The 22,550-nt window shown below is 41.4% G+C and overlaps 1 protein-coding gene across 1 annotated transcript in view; it reads left to right on the top strand.

Moving 5' to 3' along the window:
* The first annotated feature begins 3,741 nt into the window (after positions 1 to 3,741).
* Positions 3,742 to 22,550, top strand: part of LOC145625029 (uncharacterized) — a 128,731-nt gene continuing 109,922 nt past the window's right edge. The window contains exons 1-2 of the mRNA XM_081678110.1: positions 3,742 to 3,805; positions 20,723 to 22,183. Coding sequence (XP_081534236.1) covers positions 3,742 to 3,805; positions 20,723 to 22,183 — 1,525 coding nt within the window. The remainder of the gene's footprint in view (positions 3,806 to 20,722; positions 22,184 to 22,550) is intronic.

The following is a 22,550-nucleotide window of genomic DNA, read 5'->3' as shown; positions in this document are numbered from 1 at the left end:
TATATGAAGATAGGCGGGTCCGGCTGGGTTGATGGAGAACAAACTTTCTTACTTGCGCCTGACTCAAACGGATGACTTCTGCTCTCTCAAAGTTTTCTCTCTAGAAAATTTTTGTAAACGTACAAAATTATGAGGGTAAAACGGCTATATATAGAGGGTAAATACGGGGGCATTTCCGTAATTTACTCGGAAGGTGAACGGTTACTTCTTTATGGTAAAATTACCACCAACCGGAGCGTGACACGTGTCACAGATGCCACGTGGCGTGCCACGTCACATTTGTGAGGGGCAAATGTTTAGGGTAATTTTACCCCGCCACGTGGTCCAATCAGAGGATGACACGTGTCAGCCTCAGGATGGCCCAAAGTGGACCAATCCCTATTTGACACGTATCACTCCAGATTTTAAGGGAAAAAAGGCGGCCTTCAGGCCAAAATCCCGAGAAAGCTGTAAAACAGCGCAGCCCATCAATGATTAGGGTTCCGTGACCTAATCAGGGGCACAAATCTCAAAGACCCTATAAATAGGGAGATGTCCCTCTTTTTGAGGGCACGTTTTACCATTTATTACTCTTGCATTCTCTCACATCAGAGAAACACCTGAGCTTGGAATCCGAGCAGATACCCACCTAAATTTCCGTCCTCTTTATTCCTTTTCAAGTTACTAACTTGACCGTCGGAGGCGGAGCTCCAACCATCCGGAGTCTCCGTTATTTTGCAGGTACAGCTCAGCCGGATCAGACTTCGTGTTGTAACTCTCTCGAGGGACAAAAACACCCAAAACAGATTTCATTTTCGTTTTCACACCTTTGCGAATCTTGGAGAATCTCTTGACTTTTGACTCTCAAAGACTCTTAAAGACCCTAACTTTTGTCAAGCATCCGACACTCGGCTTTTCTGACCGACTGCTTCAGCCAAGCAGGCGCCTCAAATACCTTCTTCTAAGGTAACTGCATGCTCTTTTCTTTTATTTTTTCTTGCGTTTTTCATTTATTCAAATGGTTTCCCAAACGTACACGGCACGGCCTAGGTTAGCGATCAGTCGGTCACCGGGGACGGCTGAATCTAGAACTAGGAGTGCCGAATGCTCGTTCGAGAACTTTCCTTTAAGTACATCTCCAAAACCGACTGTGTTTGTGCATCTGCAGGACACGATGGCTCGAACAAAGCAGACAACAAGGAGATATAGGCCGAATGGTTCCTTTTACCATTCGGCTTTTTCTTATTTCCAAGCCATGCTGCGCGTCCAGGGGCTAAGACGGCCAATCCAGGAAAAATCTAAAGAGGTAACAACCGCTAAAGCTCGAGCCGAGTCCGCCTTAGACCGAGCTCAATTTGAAATTGCTCAAAATGAGCTTCTGACCCTTGATATGATGTATTCCCAGGCGAACGCCAACCTGCAGGTGAAGAAGGACCTGGATTCAGCCCGCTCCAAAATCAATGATCTTAAGGCCGAAGTTAAAGGCCTTAAGGAAAAGCTTGAGCCTCTTCAAGAGGCCAAGAAAGAGGCCGAGAGGGCCAAGGAGCGGGTTGGCCGCCTTGAGGAGCGCCTGGCGAACCAGCAGCAGCAGCTGAAGGCCAAGTTCCAGTCCCAGGCCGAGGAGGAGAAGCAGGCCCTTGTCAAACAAATGATGGAAGACTACGAATCCATCATGCGGACGGCATGGGAGGCGGTACAGCCGGGTGCTGATTTTGGCATTAGGAAATCTAAGTTTGATCAAGCAAACGAGGATTTCAATGCTGAACTCCTTCGCCAGGCTGAAGAGGAGGCGAACAAGGATGAAGCTGATGGTGAAGAGGCCGACTCCTCTTCAGACTCCTCTGAGGACGAAGACAGGGAAGAGAAGATTGATGAAAATGAAGAGCAGCCGACAACTGATGATGCGGCTGCCAATGCTGATAATCCCTCTGCCCCTTAAGGCTTTTTAGTAGTTATTTCTGCGGCCGAATGGCCATACATTTCATCTTCCGACCTGCGTGTCGAGTATCCATGTATCTTTACCGACTGAGGGGTCGGGTAATTTGACAATTTCTCTGGCGTGGCCAGCAAACAATCTTACCCAATCGTCTGGTGACGATTGGGTCTTTTAATCTAAATTCATTCGGCCGTTTGGCTAAAGTTATTCATATTGTTGTTCTTTAAATTTTTTCATTGCATGTTTTTTGGCCAAGTATTATAACCTGTATACCATGCGAATGTTCTTGCCCCTGGACGGATGTCGAGTGGTTTCGGTTGAGTGGATCGATTGACTTAGAAAATATTGATACTTAGAAGAGTATACATGGTTTCTAAGTCAATCAATCACTATGGTGATTGCCCCAAACCACGCGACAGACGGCCATCCGGAGCAAATGAATAATTATTTTCATTCGGCCATTGGCTCAAACGAAATACAAGATTTTTGACTTAGCAAATTTGCTAAAAAGAAATCCCTTGCCTGTTTTGTTCCAAGAACTAAAAGCAGGCGCAACCGGACTAAGGCCTCGACAAGATAAGATGCTAAGTTTTAACTTAGTCTTAATTTTACTTTAGAATAATCCGCCTGTCTTGCCCCAAGAGCAAAGAGCAGGCGCATTCGACCCACAAGTCTCTTTTTTAATCTGCTAAGTATTTTAGCTCGTTTTCTTGGTAAGTAATAGTCCGCCTGTCCTGTGTTTGGGCAAAAACAGGCGTATCTGGCCAAGGGCCTCAGTAAAAATTTTCCGCCTGTCTTGCCCCAGATAAAAAACAGGCGCATCTGGCCTAATGCCTCAATAGCCTCTACTTATGAAATGGTGACCTTTTTCTGACTGTGCTAGAACCGTTAGAAAATTTTTGGCCCTTTTAGGTTTCACTTTCGATTAAACCAAACGACTGCGAATGCTTCCTTAGCATTCGGTAGGGCCGCTTGATGTATTTGTAGAGCAATGTGCCACCCAAATGGGAGATGTTTCTCCTCGACGAATTCGCCCGAATGGGCGTCGCCAGTTATCTGACTCATGTTGGAGCAGACGGTCATACTCATGTTGGAGCAGACTGTGACCATTCGGTCTCTATCTGTTTAATATCCGGCCATTGGCCTTAAAATGATTTTATCTGGAGCTAGGCCTTTTAAGCAGTTATTCGTTAAGTGTTAGCATAATACTCAAAGAATTTCGTAGAAACGACTGCTCTAAGGCAGTCGGCTCCTTCATAGGGGTTGGGGCGTCTGTTATTGGGACAGACGTTACCCAAATACATTGGCCGCCTGTATTTTGTACAGGCGATACTAATAATAAAAAGACAAGTTGGAAATGAAGGCATATTCTCATTAGCAAAGTTTTAAGGGACAAAGTTTGAGGTATTTACATTTGTACTTAGAAATAGTACTTTTTCAAATTGTCCACATTCCAAGTTCTAGGCAGCTTCCCGCCGTCTGGTTCTTCCAGGCGGTAGGTGCCCTCTCTTACTTCCTCATATATTCAGTAGGGGCCTTCCCAATTTGGGGTTAGCTTTCCCTGCTCATTCGCCCTACCGATTGCCTCCATTTTCCGTAGCATAAAGTCCCCCACTTTGAGAGGACGTTTGTGTACTCTTTTGTTGTAAGCCCGTATCATTCTCAGAAGGTAAATCTCATGGCGCAAGGTAGCATTGCCCCTTTGCTCTTGTAGTGAGTCCAATGCCAGCCGCATGGCCCCCCAGTTAGCTTCTTCGTCATATAACATGACTCGAAGAGTCAGCTCATAGTGTTCAATTGGCAGGACAGCTTCTGCACCATACACCATGAGGAACGGGGTTTCTCAAGTCGCCCCTTTAGCACTCGTTCTGATGCACCAGAGGACGTGTGGTAATTCATCCGCCCAAAGACCACCAGCCCGTTCAATTTTCTTTTTAATCCCGTTAGAGATTAGCTTGTTGAAGGCTTCAACGTGGCCGTTTGCTTGGGGCCGGCCGACTGATGCAAAGAGGCTTGAGACCCCTTGTTCTCCCAGCCAAGTCTTGAGTTGAGACGTCTCAAATTGAGGACCATTGTCAAAAACCATAGACATGGGCACCCCAAAGCGAGTGATAATATTCCTCCAGATGAAGGAAATGACGTCTTTTGTCTTGATGTTTTTGACCGCCTCCGCCTCTACCCACTTGGTAAAGTAATCCATATCTACCAATATGTAGCGCTTGCCGCCTGGGGTCGCGGTGTAAGGCCCAAGTATGTCCATGCCCCATTTGGCAAAGGGTATTGAGCTGTGGATGGCCGTCAGGTCTGTAGCCGGACGATGGATGAGCTTGCCAAACTTTTGACACTTGTCACACTTTTTGACCATTTCCATAGCATCCGACTCCAGAGTTGGCCAAAAATAGAGTCGCCTGGCCTTGGCAGCCAGAGACCTGCCGCCTATATGGGAGGCGTAGAACCCCGTAGGCAAATCTTCGAGGACCTCTTTACCCTTCTCTAGGGTAACACACTTCAACAAGGGTTTCAAGAAACCCGTTTTGAAGAGTTCTCCTTGTCTCAGCTCGAAGTTTGTCGCTTTCTTCTTCAGAGCAGCCGCCTCCTGGGGTGAATCAGGGAGCTTGCCGTCTGCAAGATAAGCCCGGATGCTGTCCATCTAGGTAAAGCTCTGGTCGAGAATTGCAATGGGGTCTTCATTAGATATACTTCTCTTTTCCATGACCTCCCAGAAGACCGATCGAGGCGTTTCACAGGAGGCGGATGATGCTATCTTTGACAGAGCATCCGCCTGATTATTTGAAGATCTGGGCACCTGAGTTAGATGGAACTCCTCAAGTGTCCCAACTTCACTCTTGACCGCCTGCAAGTATTTTATCATGGCCGGATGAGTGGCCTCGTACGTTCCATTGACCTGGAGTACGACTAGTTGAGAGTAAGAGCAGGCGTCAATCTTTTTTGCCCCTACCGCCTTGCAGTATCGAATGCCGGTCAGTAGGGCCTCATACTCGGCCTCATTATTAGAGACCTGGAACTTGAACCGTAGTGCATATTCGTACTTATCTCCTTCAGGAGATTGACAGATAATCCCTGCACCACAGCCGTTCACAGTGGAGCTCCCATCCACAAACACTTTCCAAACCTGGTCAGTATTATCCGGTACAACCGGCCTTGTCATTTCGACAATAAAGTCGGCGAATGCTTGCCCCTTTATTGCCATCCTAGGTTCGTAAGTGATCTCTAATCCTTGCATTTCAATTGCCCATTTAAGCATTTGTCCAGAAGACTCCAAGGTTGTGAGTGGCCGCTTGATCGTTTGGTCAGTATAGACCTCTACCGCATGCGCCAAGAAGTAGGGTTTAAGCTTCTTGATGGCCATGTAAAGAGCAAGGCCGAATTTCTCAACCATGGGGTACCGAAGCTCCACGTTCCTCAGAACATGGCTAATGAAATACACCGGGAGCTGGATGCCGTCTCTTTCAGCTAAGAGAACGGCACTGAGGGCATGATTAGAGACGGCTAAGTACATGAAGAGCTTCTCTTTGGTCAAAGGGCTGACAAGCCTTGGCAAAGAGTGCAAATGAGTTTTCAGCTTTTGAAAGGCCGCCTCTGCATCATCCCCCCATTCAAAGTTGGTCTTCTTTTTTATTGCCTGGAAGAAGTAGAGACACTTGTCGCCTAACCGACTGAGGAATCTCCCTAAGGCCGCCAAACAACTTGTTAGCTTTTGCACTTCCTTCACAGTACGGGGCGACTGCATGTCGATTACCGCCTGTATTTTCTCAGGGTTGGCCTCTATTCCCCTTTGGTCAATCAAAAATCCGAGAAACTTCCCAGACTCAACGCCAAAGACACACTTTTTTGGGTTTAGCATGACCTTGTGCCGCTTGAGTGTGGCGAATGTTTCTCGGAGATCAGCAAGGTGATCCGCCTGTTGTTTGGATTTGACTATCATGTCATCAATGTACGCCTCTACATTCCTTCCGATTTGATTAATGAAGACCGTATTAATCATTCGTTGGACAGTAGCAGGTGCATTCTTCAAACCAAACGGCATCACCGTATAACAGAACAACCCCTGATTAGTGACGAATGCCGTCTTTTCTTGATCTTTTTTCCACAGGGGGATCTGATGGAAACCTGAATAGGCGTCCATAAAACTCATTAGGGCATGTCCGACTATTGAATCGACCAAGCTGTCGATCTTAGGCAACGGATAACTATCCTTTGGACATGCCTTGTTGAGGTCTGTGTAGTCAACACACATCCGCCAAGTTCCATTCGGCTTCTTTACTAACACAACGTTAGCTACCCATTCAGGGAAATTGCATGGCCGAATGAACTTGGCGTCCAGCAGATTTTTAACTTCGGCGGCTGCCGCCTGACTTCTTTCTTCGCCGTGGTTTCTTTTCTTTTGCCGGATGGGCTTCTTTTTAGGATCCACGGCGAGTTTGTGGACAGCGAGATCCGGGCTAATGCCTGGCATCTCCTCCACTTCAAAGGCAAAGATGTCTTTGAATTCTCTCAGCAGCTGGTGAAGGCTTTCACCCAGCTTTGCAAATGAAACCGTCCCCACCTTAACCGTCCGCTCTGGACGGCTGTCGTCCAGAGGGATATCGATGTGTTCACCAGCACGCTGGGGACGGAGATCATCATACCGTTCCCCGGTTAGTGATTGCTATTGCTTTTCTTTTTTTACCACCACCAGCTGATCAGTCTTTCTTTTCTTTCCGGCTGGTGGGGCCGACTGTTCTCCCTCGACATCGTCGAGGTCGATTGTTTGCTTGCCCCGACCGGATGCTACGGCCGCGGGCTTGACGTCCGAGAGGTAACACTCTCGAGCCGTCTTTTTGTCCCCATTAAGGGAACCGACTGTTCCATCATCCTTCTCATACTTGAGTAGCATGAGTGCAGGGATGATGACGGCCTTACACTCATTAAGAGTGGGACGGCCAAAGATGAGGTTGTAATCTGTGAGCTCTTCAACTACTAGGAAACGGATGGTCATGTGCCGACCGTCTCCCTTGCTTCCCAGGCGGACTGGTAAGTCAATGCGTCCGACTGGGTGCACAAGTCCTCCCCCAAACCCAACAAGGGTGTGGGAGACCTCCATCATGCTATCCGATTTGTACTTGAGATTGGATAAGCATTTGAGGTTGATGAGGTCAGAGGAGCTTTCTGTGTCAATCAGAATTCGACCAACCAGCTGGTTGGCCACCTTGCATTCAATGACCACGGGGTCATCATGCGGCCGACGGACTTTGCCTCTGTCCTGCTCGGTGATGACAACTTTAGGGAAGGCGGATGTGCCTGCCTCATCCCCTTCCTCAACAGAGTTGACCATCTTCCTCAGATGGTCCTTGGTGCCCCGAATGGTCGGGCCACCACCAGCAAAGCCGCCTGCTATGGTGTATACCGGCTCTTCATCAGTTTCGGCACTCACCGCAGGCTGAGGAGTCTTTTTCTTGGACTGCCCCGGATTTGCCTTCGAAGTCACTTTGGACTTCACATAGGACTTCAGCTGTCCTTTGTCGGCCAGACGGTCGAGCTCCCACTTGAGACTGAAGCAGTCGTTCGTGTCATGGCCAACATCCTCATGGAAATGGCAATGCTTGCTCTTGTTCCGATTTTCAGCGGAACCTTTCATGGGAGTCGGCTTCTCAAGAGTCAGCCGATCCTTAATTTCCAAGAGGATGGAGCAGCAGTCCTTGTGGAATTCGTACCTTGGAACGTACGGTTTCCACTCTTTTTTCTTCTTCTTGGCCGGTTGATCAGAGTTATCAATGGCCCAGACTTGTTTTTTCTTTTTGCTGTCTTCTGGCTTAGGAGCCGGCTGAGCAGGCCGACTCTCTTTCTATCGGTCGGACTTCTTATGGTCCGACTACTTATTGGAGGAGCAGAGTTTGGTCGCCTGTATATAGGCTTCCGCCTCTCGCAAGGCTCCTTGCAGAGTAAAGATTTGTTTGCGGACGAGTTCGTACTTAAAAGTAGACCCGTCCTTCAGACCCTTAAAGAAGTCTGTGAAAGCAACCTCATCAGACAGCCCATGAATCTAGATTTGGACCAGATTGAACCGCCTGACATAAGACCGCAAGCCTTCTCTATCTCCCTGCTGTACATTACCCAAGTCAAGACTTGTCTTTTTGGCAGGGATGTTCATAGAGAAGTTTGAAGCAAACAAAAACGCAAGCGTCTTGAAGCTATTTATGCAACCAGCCGGCAGATGATGTGAATTATTGATCCGAAAATCAACAAAACACAAGGGATATGTTTAAGTCTAATTCTATACAGGAAATCCACCAAGAATTAAACAAAAACTAAGATTAATCAATTAAGAATCCACCTAATTAATCAATCCAAACGAATGTTTTAACTAAAACAAGCAAAACAGCAATTGATCGCAATCAACCAAAACTCAAGTATGCAACTTAAGAAATAAATCAGAATATTAATCTATGTATATTTATTCGTGTGTTTACAGCCCTATTTATAAGACTTAGTTTACCTAGGAAGATTAGGACAAGTCCCTAATTCAATCCTAATTAAACTAGAATTCTAACTTGCTTGAAGAGCAAGCACCTTGGCGCACAAGCATACACCAAACTGATTTATTTTGCTAACTAACTGATTTTTAAAGCAACTAAATAAATAAATATAAATTAAAGAACTAAATAAAGATTAAAGATCCTAATGCTTGAACCAAGAAAAACCCTTTCAAGTGAAAGGTAAAAACTTGTAAGCAAAATCTAAGTAAAGAAAATTCAAGAAAGTTCAAGAAAGTGAACTAGACTCCAAGAAAAACCACTAAGCAAACCGTGGCTTTGCTTTGATATCCAAGAAAGTGTCCATGCAATGCTTGGCTTGAATCAATGTTTAGGGATAAACTATCTTGATGCATGATAAGAAAATCTTCGAAGTCCTCCATGCTTAGACTTGCATCATCCTCCTCTTCTTCGAAAGAATTTGTCCTCAAATCTCGAAGTTCTTCATCAGGAATATACTTAGCCAAATCGCCAACATTGAATGTAGCACTAACTCCATATTCTCCCGGAAGTTCTAACTTATAAGCATTGTCATTGATCTTGTCAACAATCTTGAAAGGACCTTCACTTCTAGGCATCAACTTATTCTTGCGTTTTTCTGGAAATCTTTCCTTTCTCAAATGTAACCATACCAAGTCTCCAACAGTGTAACTTTGTTGCCTTCTATGCTTGTTTGCTCTAGCTTTGTACATGTCATTTACTTTCTCTATTCTTGTTCGAACTTGAGCATGTAATTTCAGCATACTCTTCAACTTAGACTCGGCATCTTTGTGAATTAACTCACCCTTAGGCAATGGAACAAGATCAATTGGAAGTTTCGGATTGACTCCATAGACTACCTCAAAAGGACTATGTTTGGTAGCATATGTAGGTGATCTATTATAAGCAAACTCCGCATGAGCTAACTTGATGTCCCAATCCTTTTGTGTCTTACTCACTAACCCACGCAAAAGCGCACCAAGAGTACGATTAGTAACCTCGGTTTGTCCATCAGTTTGTGGATGGTAAGATGTACTAAAGAGCAATTTAGTTCCCACAAGCTTCCATAGAGACTTCCAAAAGAAACTCATGAACTTTGTATCTCGATCACTCACAATAGTTTTCGGAATTCCATGCAATCTAACAATCTCCTTGAAGTATAATTCCGCCACTTTCATAGCATCATCCACTTTGTGACAAGGAACAAAATGAGCCATCTTAGAGAACCTATCCACAACAACCATAATAGAGTCTTTCCCACGTTTTGTTCTCGGCAATCCCACAATAAAATCCATAGAAATATCTTCCCAAGGTGAGTCTGGAACAGGTAAAGGAGTATACAAGCCTTGATGAAAAGTAGCCTTCGCTTTTTGACAAGTTGCACACCTAGAAATAACTAGTTGCACATCCGTGAGCATCTTAGGCCAATAGAAGTGTTCTTGTAAAATACACAAGGTCTTTGTAATGCCAAAGTGACCAGCAATTCCTCCCCCATGAGCTTCTCTAACAACTAGCTCTCTAATAGAACACTTAGGAAGACAAAGTCGATTTCCCTTGAAAAGAAAACCATCTTGCAGCAAATAAGAACCCACGACTGCTTTAGAACACTCTTCAATCAATGTAGCAAAATCATCATCACCTTTGTAGTATTCTTTGATCAATTCAAAACCAAGTAGCTTGCTATTTAGAATTCCAATCAAAGTGAATCTTCTAGAAAATGCATCAGCCACAACATTCGATTTCCCTTCTTTGTACCTTGAAGAAAAATTAAATGATTGTAAAAATTCAACCCACGTAGCATGTCTAGGATTGAGCTTTTGTTGTCCATGTATGTACTTCAATGCTTCATGATCAGAATGCAACACAAAGTGATTAGGTTGGAGATAATGACTCCAATGATCTAAAGCTCTAACAATGGCATAGAACTCTTTATCATAAGTAGAATAGTTCAATCGAGCTCCTCCCAATTTCTCACTGAAATATGCAATAGGCCTCTTCTTTTGGAGTAAAACTGCTCCAATTCCAACTCCACTAGCATCGGTTTCAACTTCAAAAGGACTTGAGAAATCTGGTAACGCAAGTATAGGTGCTTCACATAGCTTCTTTTTAACCAACTCAAACGCACTTTGAGCTTCTTTAGTCCATTCAAATTTACCCTTGTCCTTCTTCAAACATTCGGTCATAGGCGCCACAATACTTGAGAAATTCTTGACAAATCTTCTATAGAACGAAGCTAGACCATGAAAAGACCTTACTTCACTCATATTAGTAGGAATAGGCCAAGTTTTAATAGCCTCTACTTTCAAATGATCAACTGAAACTCCATCTTTTGATACAACATAACCAAGAAAAGTAACACTAGGCACTAAGAAGTAGCATTTTTCAAGCTTAGCATAGAGTTTCTTCTCTCTTAACACTTCAAACACACTTGTCAGATGATTTAGATGATCATGCAAATTTTTAGAGTATATCAGAATATCATCTAAATAAACAACAACAAACTTGCCAATGAAAGGTTTAAGTACCTCATGCATCAACCTCATGAAAGTGCTAGGTGCATTAGTGAGTCCAAACGGCATCACCAACCATTCATACAACCCTAACTTAATCTTGAATGCTGTCTTCCACTCATCTCCTTCTCTCATTCGAATTTGATGATAACCACTCATAAGATCAATCTTAGAAAACAACTTTGAACCATGTAGTTCATCAAGTAGATCATCTAACCTTGGAATAGGAAATCGGTATTTGATAGTGATGTTATTCACACTCCTACTATCAATACACATGCGCCAACTCCCATCTTTCTTTGGGACAAGTAAAGTAGGCACGGCACAAGGGCTTATACTTTCCCTCACGTATCCTCTAGTCATAAGCTCTTCAATTTGCCTTTGCATCTCCTTTGTTTCTTCCGGATTACTTCTATAGGCTGCCTTATTAGGTAATGGTGCTCCCGGAATCAAGTCAATTTGATGCTCTATCCCACGAATAGGAGGTAGTCCCGGAGGTAATTCCTTAGGAAAGACATCCTTGAATTCTTCTAAAACAGATTCCAATTCATACGGCCTCTTTGCTTGTTTATCTTGATCAATTCGAATCTCATTAGAAACAAGTATATATACCACATTGTTGCTGCAAATCTCTTTTTCTAATTCCCTCTCACTAATCAAATAAGAACTCTTCGAATTAGAGGTAACATTAGAAGACTTGTTGCTTATCAAAGGTTTTAAAGCAACCGGTCTCTCTTTTTCTCCTTTTCTCATAACATACACATTAGTCCTTCCATCAAACTTCACAAATCTATCATATTGACAAGGACGGCCTAATAGTATATGACAAGCATCCATAGGACAAACATCACACAAAACTTTATCATGAAATTTACCAATTGAAAAGGAGATTAAGGCTTGTTTAGTTACCTTAACATCACTCGAATTATTAAGCCAATGAAGCTTATAAGGGCTTGGATGTTCAGTAGTTGGCCACTTCAATTTGTCTACCAAAGTAGTAGATACCACATTAGTGCAACTCCCCGTGTCTATGATCATGTCACACAACCTATCTTCTACCTTGCACCTTGTAAGAAAGATTTTCTCCCTTTGATTGTTTTCCATAGGTACGGTTTTAGAGTGTAGCGCCCTTCTTAGAACCAAACTTTGACCATGAGTCTCGGGATCAATTTCGTCAATATGCCCCTCCTCTTCTTCAAAGTTTTCCTCTTCGTTCTTTTCTTCATAGTCACTACCCTGCTCACACTTAGCTTGTTCTTGTTCCCACTCTTGAGCAGTCATTACTCTTTTTGATGGACAATTAGTTGCAATGTGACCAACACTACCACACTTGAAGCACTTCCTATCTTCAACAAGCTTTTTAGGAGCTTCAAATTTTGATTTAGTCTCCTTGTAGTTCGAACTAGAACCACTTTTCTCTAAGCTGTTCTTCTCAAAAGGTTTAGTGAAACCTTTTACAAAGGGCTTAGTGTACGTCCCTTTCTTCCCCTTTATCTGTTTTTCAACTTTCAAAGCTACCTTGCAAACATCCTCAAAGGACCAATATTGTTGCAATTCAACTTTTTCAGCAATATTATCATTCAACCCCGAAATAAATCTAGCAATCTTATGCTCAACAATCTCTTCTAAGCCACATAGCATGCATAACTTTTCAAATTCACCAATATAATTCTCAACAGTCATAGAATTTTGTTTAAAAAGTTGCATCTTAAGATAAACATCTTGAATATAATCACTAGGTACGAACCTCTTTTTCATGTGCTTCTTGAGTTGTTCCCAAGTTGAGATTTTTGCACGCCCCTCCTTATGCCTCTTCTTCTTTAGATTATCATACCAAAGACTAGCATAACCGGTCAGTTTTAATTCAGCCAATTTGCATCTTTTCCTTTCATCATACTCCTTGTAATCAAAGAGTGTCTCGGCCCTTCTAATCCACTCCAAGTATTTTTCAGGTTCATTCATACTCCCATTGAATTCGGGAAGATCTAATCTGAGGTTCCTATCATCATCCTTTGGTCGATCTCTCCTCCTAGGCCTTGGTGATTCATCACTTGAGGAATAATTATTTCGTGGCCTCCTTGGGTTCCTCCTTGGTTGTTCTTCCTCACTTGAACCAGAATTAGGGTTAGAATTCCCTTTCCTTGAAGATTCTCCAGCAAGAGTATCAAGCCTTTTTAATATCTCATTCATCCTTGCTGCCAACTCGTCAATTCGCCTATCTCTTCTAAGATTTTGAGCCTGTTCTAAGGTTAATCCCCTTGGAACTTGTGGAACCTCCTCGTCACTCATGATTCCTACACAAACCAAGTCAGTTTATGCAAAAATCTTGATTAAAAGATCGAATCTTGAAGGAAAACTAGGCAACACAAAAACCGGACTCCCATCCGCAAATCAGTGCACAAACACCAAAAGTTTGAGGCTGTGTAGAACGCGTTACTCAACTAAAAATTATGAAATTTTATATGGTGATAGCTGGACGTTTTTAGAGTTCAATGCAAAAAGAATCACGTAAAAATTCCCAGCCAATTGTTCCCAGTTTAATTTTTTCCGAAGTTGCGCAAACCTGCTCTGATACCAAAGATGATGTGAATTATTGATCCGAAAATCAACAAAACACAAGGGATATGTTTAAGTCTAATTATATACAGGAAATCCACCAAGAATTAAACAAAAACTAAGATTAATCAATTAAGAATCCACCTAATTAATCAATCCAAACGAATGTTTTAACTAAAACAAGCAAAACAGCAATTGATCGCAATCAACCAAAACTCAAGTATGCAACTTAAGAAATAAATCTGAATATTAATCTATGTATATTTATTTGTGTGTTTACAGCCCTATTTATAAGACTTAGTTTACCTAGGAAGATTAGGACAAGTCCCTAATTCAATCCTAATTAAACTAGAATTCTAACTTGCTTGAAGAGCAAGCACCTTGGCGCACAAGCATACACCAAACTGATTTATTTTGCTAACTAACTGATTTTTAAAGCAACTAAATAAATAAATAAAAATTAAAGAATTAAATAAAGATTAAAGATCCTAATGCTTGAACCAAGAAAAACCCTTTCAAGTGAAAGGTAAAAACTTGTAAGCAAAATCTAAGTAAAGAAAATTCAAGAAAGTTCAAGAAAGTGAACTAGACTCCAAGAAAAGCCACTAAGCAAACCGTGGCTTTGCTTTGATATCCAAGAAAGTGTCCATGCAATGCTTGGCTTGAGTCAATGTTTAGGGACAAGTTATCTTGATGCATGATAATCAAATCTTCGAAGTTCTCCATGCTTAGACTTGCATCAGTTTCCTTTGCTTAGTTAGCTAGTTTAGGCTACTAGTTGGCTTGTGATCTTAGGAATCCAAACGTTTCTTAGTGGTGTGACTTTATCTAAGAAGCCTTTGGTTCTTTAGCCTTATCTATCCCGTGGTTTATCCCTTGTGTATTTCGAGTGTTACTCCAAATATACAACATTTGGCGCTAGAAGGAGGGGGATCTAGCAAAACAAATACCCAAACACAAACCATGTCCGACATCCCACCCCCTAATTGGCAAGAATATGTCAATAAGGTTGCACAAGAGAAAGAAGATATGGAGCAACGAATGCAATACTTGCAAGATCAGTTAAAAGATCTTTCTACTAAGTTGCGTCATCAAAAAGAGGGCTCACCCAATCATAGTGATGAAGAATTGAGTGAATCTAATTTCAATCACAATGATAGACCTTCTCATGAAAGAGAAAGGTCACGGCCTAATAATGACATAAAAGCAGACATTCCTAAATATGATGGCAAACTCGATGTTGATGAGTTTGTAGAATGGTTAAGAACGGTGGAGAGAGTGTTTGACTATAAGCAAACACCGGACGAGAAAAAGGTGAAAATTGTGGCCTTGAAGCTACGAAAATATGCCTCAACTTGGTGGGCTAGTGTGTGCGCCAAGAGGGAAAGGCAAGACAAAGAAAAAGTGAGATCATGGGTTAAGATGAAGAAATTGTTGAAACAAAAGTTTCTTCCCACATACTATGTGCAAGAAAACTTTTCAAAATTCCATAACCTTAAGCAAGGTACAAAATCAGTAGAGGAATATGCTAGGGAGTTTGAAGGATTTGTTATGAAGTGTGGAGTAGAGGAAGATGAGCCTCAAACTTTGGTTCGGTTCCTAGGCAAACATGACCCAAAAATAGCCAATGTGGCCGAACTACACCCTTACACCACCCTTGAAGAGCTCATTATCTTAGCACATAAGATTGAGCAGCAACAAAAAGCAAGAGGCAAAAGTGAATCATCACGTTTTGCATCTCAAACCTCATTTCCCCAAAGAAAGCAAACATCCAATTTCCCACCTTTCAAACCCACATCCAATCAGCCTACTTCTAAACCACCTTCACAAAACACCCAAAATTCCAACCCAAAACCAGCCCCAAGAAGATGCTTTAGGTGTCAAGGCCTTGGACATATGGCTAGTGATTGTCCAAATAAAAAAATTGTTACTTTGGTAGAGTATGAAGAGGAGAACGAATTAGAGGTTGAAGAGGACAGCAATCTTGAAGAGAATGATGAGTATGCGTGCCTAGGCCCGGATGAAGGAGAATGCTTGGTGGTTCGACGTACGCTTAGCAATATGTTGGACCAAGAAGGGAGCTTGCAACGTGAGGCAATCTTTCACACTCGTTGCACCATTGGTGGAAAGGTATGCACTTTGATTATTGATGGAGGTAGTTGTACCAATGTAGCTTCGCAAGTTATGATAGACAAGTTGAAAATGAAAACTATCCCTCATCCTAAACCATATAAAATTCAATGGTTAAGTCATAGTAAAGGGATTCATGTCACACAACAAGTCTTGTTATCATTTAGCATTGGTAAAACTTATGAGGAAGAATTATGGTGTGATGTTGTGCCTATGGATGCATGTCATGTTTTACTTGGTAGACCTTGGTTATTTGATAGGCGTGTGATGCATGATGGTTACAAAAACACCTACTCCTTTTCTAAGGATGGAAAGAAAATTGTCCTTACCCCTTTAATCCTCAAAAATGATCACCCCATATCCACGCCTCCCACTTCCCTCACCACTCTCATAAAATCTGAATTCCATGAATATAGAGTTCACAAACACTTCATTTTGAGCCAACTTGATACCCCCTCTCAACCGTCCAAAGAAGAAAACCACCCACTCCTCACCTCTCTTCTCAAAACCTATTCCCATGTTTTCCCTAAAGATATCCCTCACGGATTACCCCCAAAGCGTGACATCCAACACAAGATTGATCTTGTACCCGGATCCATGCTCCCAAACAAACCAGCCTATAGAACCAATCCCAAAGAAACCGAGGAAATTAGAAGACAAGTGGAGGAATTGTTATCAAAGGGTCTTATTCGTAAGTCTCTTAGTCCATGTGCTTGTCCTACTTTGATTGTACCTAAGAAAAATGGAGAATGGAGAATGTGTGTTGATAGTAGGTCAATCAATAAAATCACTATCAAGTACCGGTTTCCTATTCCAAGGTTGAATGACTTACTTGATGACTTGTATGGTTCTAAAGTGTTCTCTAAAATTGATTTGAGAAGTGGATATCATCAAATTCGAATTTTCGAAGGAGATGAATGGAAGACCGCTTTCAAAACAAAGGAGGGACTCTATGAATGGCTTGTGATGCCATTTGGTTTGTCTAATGCACCATCTACATTTATGCGCCTTATGAATCAGGTTATGCAACCTTTCATGGGTAAATTTGTTGTAGTCTATTTTGATGATATTTTGGTGTATAGTAGGGAAGAAGAAGAGCATGCTATGCATTTGCAACAGGTTTTTGAAGCCCTTGCTCGTGAGCAACTATATGGTAACTTAGAGAAGTGTCATTTTTTCACTTCCCAAGTTATTTTTCTTGGTTTTAAAGTTTCATCTCAAGGCATAGAGGTTGATGAAAAGAAAGTTGCTGCAATTCGTGAGTGGCCCACGCCACAAACAATTCAACAAGTTCGTAGTTTTCATGGACTTGCTTCTTTCTATAGGAGGTTTGTGCGAAATTTTAGTACTCTCATGGCACCTATCACCGAGCTAACTAAAAATCAGAAGTTAGTTTGGAATGATAAGGCTCAAAAGGCCTTTGATGAGGTAAAACATCAACTTACTAGTGCACCTATTCTTTCTTTACCTAACTTTAATGAAGTTTTTGAAGTTGAATGTGATGCTAGTGGAGTTGGTATTGGTGCTGTTTTGTCACAAGTTGGGCGTCCCCTTGCCTACTTTAGTGAAAAACTCAATGAAGCACAACGGAAGTATAGCACCTATGATAAGGAGTTCTTTGCTCTTGTTCGTGCTTTGGACCATTGGAGACATTACCTCATTTCCAAGGAGTTCATCCTTCATTCAGATCATGAAGCTCTCAAATATCTTCAAAGCCAACAAAAACTCCAACCACGCCATGCCAAATGGGTGGAGTATTTGCAAGCTTTTCATTTTGTGATCAAACATAGAAGAGGCGCCATGAACAAAGGAGCTGATGCACTTTCAAGGAGATACACACTCTTGAATTCTTTCAAGGCAAGAGTGATTAGTGTTGAAGATGTGAAAGCAAGTTACAAAAATGATCATGACTTTGGTGATTTATTTCTAAAATGTTCTAATCATGCTTACAAAGATTATTACATTTTAGATGGCTATTTGTTCAAAGGAAACAGGTTGTGCATTCCAAGATCAAGCCTAAGAGAATCTCTTATCAAAGAGTTTCATGAAGGAGGAATGGCGGGACACTTTGGCATAGAGAAGACTCCTCTTCTTGTGCAAGAGTACTTGCATTGGCCTAGATTGGTTTGTGATGTGGAGTTTATTGTGAAAAGATGCGTGGTTTGTCAAAAGGCCAAGAGTCATAGTCTTCCACAAGGCTATCTTTTGCCCTTACCTATTCCGCAAGCTCCATGGGAAGATGTTAGTCTTGATTTCGTTGTGGGACTTCCTATGACCCAACGAAAGAAAGATTCCATTATGGTTGTTGTGGACCGTTTTTCTAAAATGGCTCATTTTATTTCTTGTCATACAACTTATGATGCTACTCTTGTTGCTAACTTGTTCTTCAATGAGATTGTTCGTTTGCATGGTGTACCTAAATCCATGGTGAGTGATCGTGATCCAAAATTTCTAAGTCATTTTTGGCTTACATTATGGAGAAAGATGGGCACGAAATTGAACTTTAGCACTTCAAGTCATCCTCAAACAGATGGTCAAACCGAAGTGACTAATAGAACTTTGGGATCCTTGTTGCGGTCTTTGGCTACTAAACGTCCCAAGCAATGGGAAGAGATGCTTCCTCATGCGGAGTTTGCTTACAATCGTGTTCCTAGCAAGACAACAGGTTTGAGTCCTTTTGAAGTGGTGTATGGATTTAATCCGTGCACTCCTATTGATCTCACTCCCATTCCCTCACCAAACAAGTTCAGCAATGATGCCGAGGTGCGTGCAAAAGAAATCAAGTCTATGCATGAGCAAGTTCGTTCCAAAATTGAACAAGCTAATGCAAAGACAAAGGCATACTATGACAAGAAAAGAAAGGAGGTCCAGTTTCAGCCCGGTGACTTAGTTTGGATTCATCTTCGAAAGGAAAGATTTCCTTCCAAAAGACAGTCCAAGGTTAGTCCTCGTAGTGATGGTCCATTTGCTATTGTTGAAAAGGTGAATGATAATGCTTACAAAGTTGAGTTGCCCGGAGACTATGGTGTTTCTAGCACCTTTAATGTGGCTGATTTATCACCTTACTATGATGAGTTTGCAGAGTTGCCGAGTTTGAGGGCAAACTCTTTTCAAGAAGGGGGGAATGTTGTAGCCAAGTCTAACAACTTGGTTATGGACGTTTCTTTAGTTCAAGACGTAGCATCATGCATTGGTGCTATGCGTTCTATCCATGTGCAGCAAGATATTCAATCCTTTGAGTTTCTTGTTGTTCTTATTAACTAGTTCAATCTAGTTCATTTTATGCTTTGAATAAATTGTAAACTTTAGTCTTATTTTAAGTTTGCAAATTAGTTTCATTTTCTTTAGTTTTCTTTAGCTTGTTAAAGTTCGAAAATGTAGTGTCACATTCACATGAAGTACAAGTACATGATACAACAAGAAGGCAGCCGTTTAGCTTGGGAAAAACATAGAATCCGAAAATTCCTTTTGGAGGAGTTTCAAAGGCTTTAACTTGGGTGTTACAATCAGCTTCAATGAGGAGTTGCAAGCTATCAATTGAGTCTTCAAGTGGGCGTCATTTCAGTCAGCATTTGAGCATCAAAAGGCGTCCAAATACACTCTTGTCTACATACATTCAAGCTTGATCCAAGGCTTGAATCAAGGAGGAGTTACACTTCTTTTTGCTGTTTGAATTGGGCGTGAATTAAGGGGCTGTTTTGCTTCTTACTTGCTGCTTGGTTGAGGCGTGATTCTAGGGAAGGTTATGCTCTTACTTGCTGCTTTGATGGGCGTAAATCAAGGGAGAGTTATGCTCTTTATTTCAGATTTGAAGAGGCTTAATTGAGGAGGTTGTGGCCGCCACTTTTTAAGCTTATGTATCTAGTTAAGCACAGCTTCTTTTATTGATGTATCTAGACACAAAATCTGTTTTTGATGCTTAGCTTAGGCATGTAACAAGTGAGCTGAAATTTCACTTAGTTTAGCTTGTACTTAAGGATGCTTGTTTACTATAAATAGCAAGCAAATGTGAATGAGAAAATCTGATTATTCAAACATAAAAAAACTTGTCTTACATTCGTTTCTTGGATTAGAAACAAAACCTGAAATTCTTGGATTTGGAATTTCGTTTCCTTTGCTTAGTTAGCTAGTTTAGGCTACTAGTTGGCTTGTGATCTTAGGAATCCAAACGTTTCTTAGTGGTGTGACTTTATCTAAGAAGCCTTTGGTTCTTTAGCCTTATCTATCCCGTGGTTTATCCCTTGTGTATTTCGAGTGTTACTCCAAATATACAACATCGGTTGCTTTAAAACCTTTGATAAGCAACAAGTCTTCTAATGTTACCTCTAATTCGAAGAATTCTTATTTGATTAGTGAGAGGGAATTAGAAAAAGAGATTTGCAGCAACAATGTGGTATATATACTTGTTTCTAATGAGATTCGAATTGATCAAGATAAACAAGCAAAGAGGCCGTATGAATTGGAATCTGTTTTAGAAGAATTCAAGGATGTCTTTCCTAAGGAATTACCTCCGGGACTACCTCCTATTCGTGGGATAGAGCATCAAATTGACTTGATTATGGGAGAACCATTACCTAATAAGGCAGCCTATAGAAGTAATCCGGAAGAAACAAAGGAGATGCAAAGGCAAATTGAAGAGCTTATGGCTAGAGGATACGTGAGGGAAAGTATGAGCCCTTGTGCCGTGCCTACTTTACTTGTCCCAAAGAAAGATGGGAGTTGGCGCATGTGTATTGATAGTAGGAGTGTGAATAACATCACTATCAAATACAGATTTCCTATTCCAAGGTTAGATGATCTACTTGATGAACTACATGGTTCAAAGTTGTTTTTTAAGGTTAATCTTATGAGTGGTTATCATCAAATTCGAATGAGAGAAGGAGATGAGTGGAAGACAGCATTCAAGACTAAGTTAGGGTTGTATGAATGGTTGGTGATGCCGTTTGGACTCACTAATGCACCTAGCACTTTCATGAGGTTGATGCATGAGGTACTTAAACCTTTCCTTGGCAAGTTTGTTGTTGTTTATTTAGATGATATTCTGATATACTCTAAAAATTTGCATGATCATCTAAATCATCTAACAAGTGTGTTTGAAGTGTTAAGAGAGAAGAAACTCTATGCTAAGCTTGAGAAATGCTACTTCTTAGTGCCTAGTGTTACTTTTCTTGGTTATGTTGTATCAAAGGATGGAGTTTCAGTTGATCATTCGAAAGTAGAGGCTATTAAAACTTGGCCTATTCCTACTAATATGAGTGAAGTAAGGTCTTTTCATGGTCTAGCTTCGTTCTATAGAAGATTTGTCAAGAATTTCTCAAGTATTGTGGCGCCTATGACCGAATGTTTGAAGAAGGACAAGGGTAAATTCGAATGGACTAAAGAAGCTCAAAGTGCGTTTGAGTTGGTAAAAAAGAAGCTATGTGAAGCACCTATACTTGCGTTACCAGATTTCTCAAGTCCTTTTGAAGTTGAAACCGATGCTAGTGGAGTTGGAATTGGAGCAGTTTTACTCCAAAAGAAGAGGCCTATTGCATATTTCAGTGAGAAATTGGGAGGAGCTCGATTGAACTATTCTACTTATGATAAAGAGTTCTATGCCATTGTTAGAGCTTTAGATCATTGGAGTCATTATCTCCGACCTAATCACTTTGTGTTGCATTCTGATCATGAAGCATTGAAGTACATACATGGACAACAAAAGCTCAATCCTAGACATGCTACGTGGGTTGAATTTTTACAATCATTTAATTTTTCTTCAAGGTACAAAGAAGGGAAATCGAATGTTGTGGCTGATGCATTATCTAGAAGATACACTTTGATTGGAATTCTAAATAGCAAGCTACTTGGTTTTGAATTGATCAAAGAATACTATAAAAGTGATGATGATTTTGCTACATTGATTGAAGAGTGTTCTAAAGGAGCCGTGGGTTCTTATTTGCTGCAAGATGGTTTTCTTTTCAAAGGAAATCGACTTTGTCTTCCTAAGTGTTCTATTAGAGAGCTAGTTGTTAGAGAAGCTCATGAGGGAGGAATTGCTGGTCACTTTGGCATTACAAAGACCTTGAGTATGTTACAAGAACACTTCTATTGGCCTAAGATGCTCACGGATGTGCAACTAGTTATTTCTAGGTGTGCAACTTGTCAAAAAGCGAAGGCTACTTTTCATCAAGGCTTGTATACTCCTTTACCTGTTCCAGATTCACCTTGGGAAGATATTTCTATGGATTTTATTATGGGATTGCCGAGAACACAACGGGGGAAAGACTCTATTATGGTTGTTGTGGATAGGTTCTCTAAGATGGCTCATTTTGTTCCTTGTCACAAAGTGGATGATGCTATGAAAGTGGCGGAATTATACTTCAAAGAGATTGTTAGATTGCATGGAATTCCGAAAACTATTGTGAGTGATCGAGATAAAAAGTTTATGAGTTTCTTTTGGAAGTCTCTATGGAATCTTGTGGGAACTAAATTGCTCTTTAGTACATCTTACCATCCACAAACTGATGGACAAACCGAGGTTACTAATCGTACTCTTGGTGCGCTTTTGCGTGGGTTAGTGAGTAAGACACAAAAGGATTGGGACATCAAGTTAGCTCATTCGGTGTTTGCTTATAATAGATCACCTACATATGCTACCAAACATAGTCCTTTTGAGGTAGTCTATGGAGTCAATCCGAAACTTCCAATTGATCTTGTTCCATTGCCTAAGGGTGAATTAATTCACAAAGATGCCGAGTCTAAGTTGAAGAGTATGCTGAAATTACATGCTCAAGTTCGAACAAGAATAGAGAAAGTAAATGACATGTACAAAGCTAGAGCAAACAAGCATAGAAAGCAACAAAGTTACAATGTTGGAGACTTGGTATGGTTACATTTGAGAAAGGAAAGATTTCCAGGAAAACGCAAGAATAAGTTGATGCCTAGAAG

Source organism: Chenopodium album, chromosome 3 (genome assembly GCF_948465745.1).
Source record: "Chenopodium album chromosome 3, dcCheAlbu1.1, whole genome shotgun sequence".
Classification (NCBI taxonomy): Eukaryota; Viridiplantae; Streptophyta; class Magnoliopsida; order Caryophyllales; family Amaranthaceae; genus Chenopodium; species Chenopodium album.
Note: the sequence above shows the minus strand (reverse complement) of the source record. Positions and strands in the feature narration are given on the sequence as shown.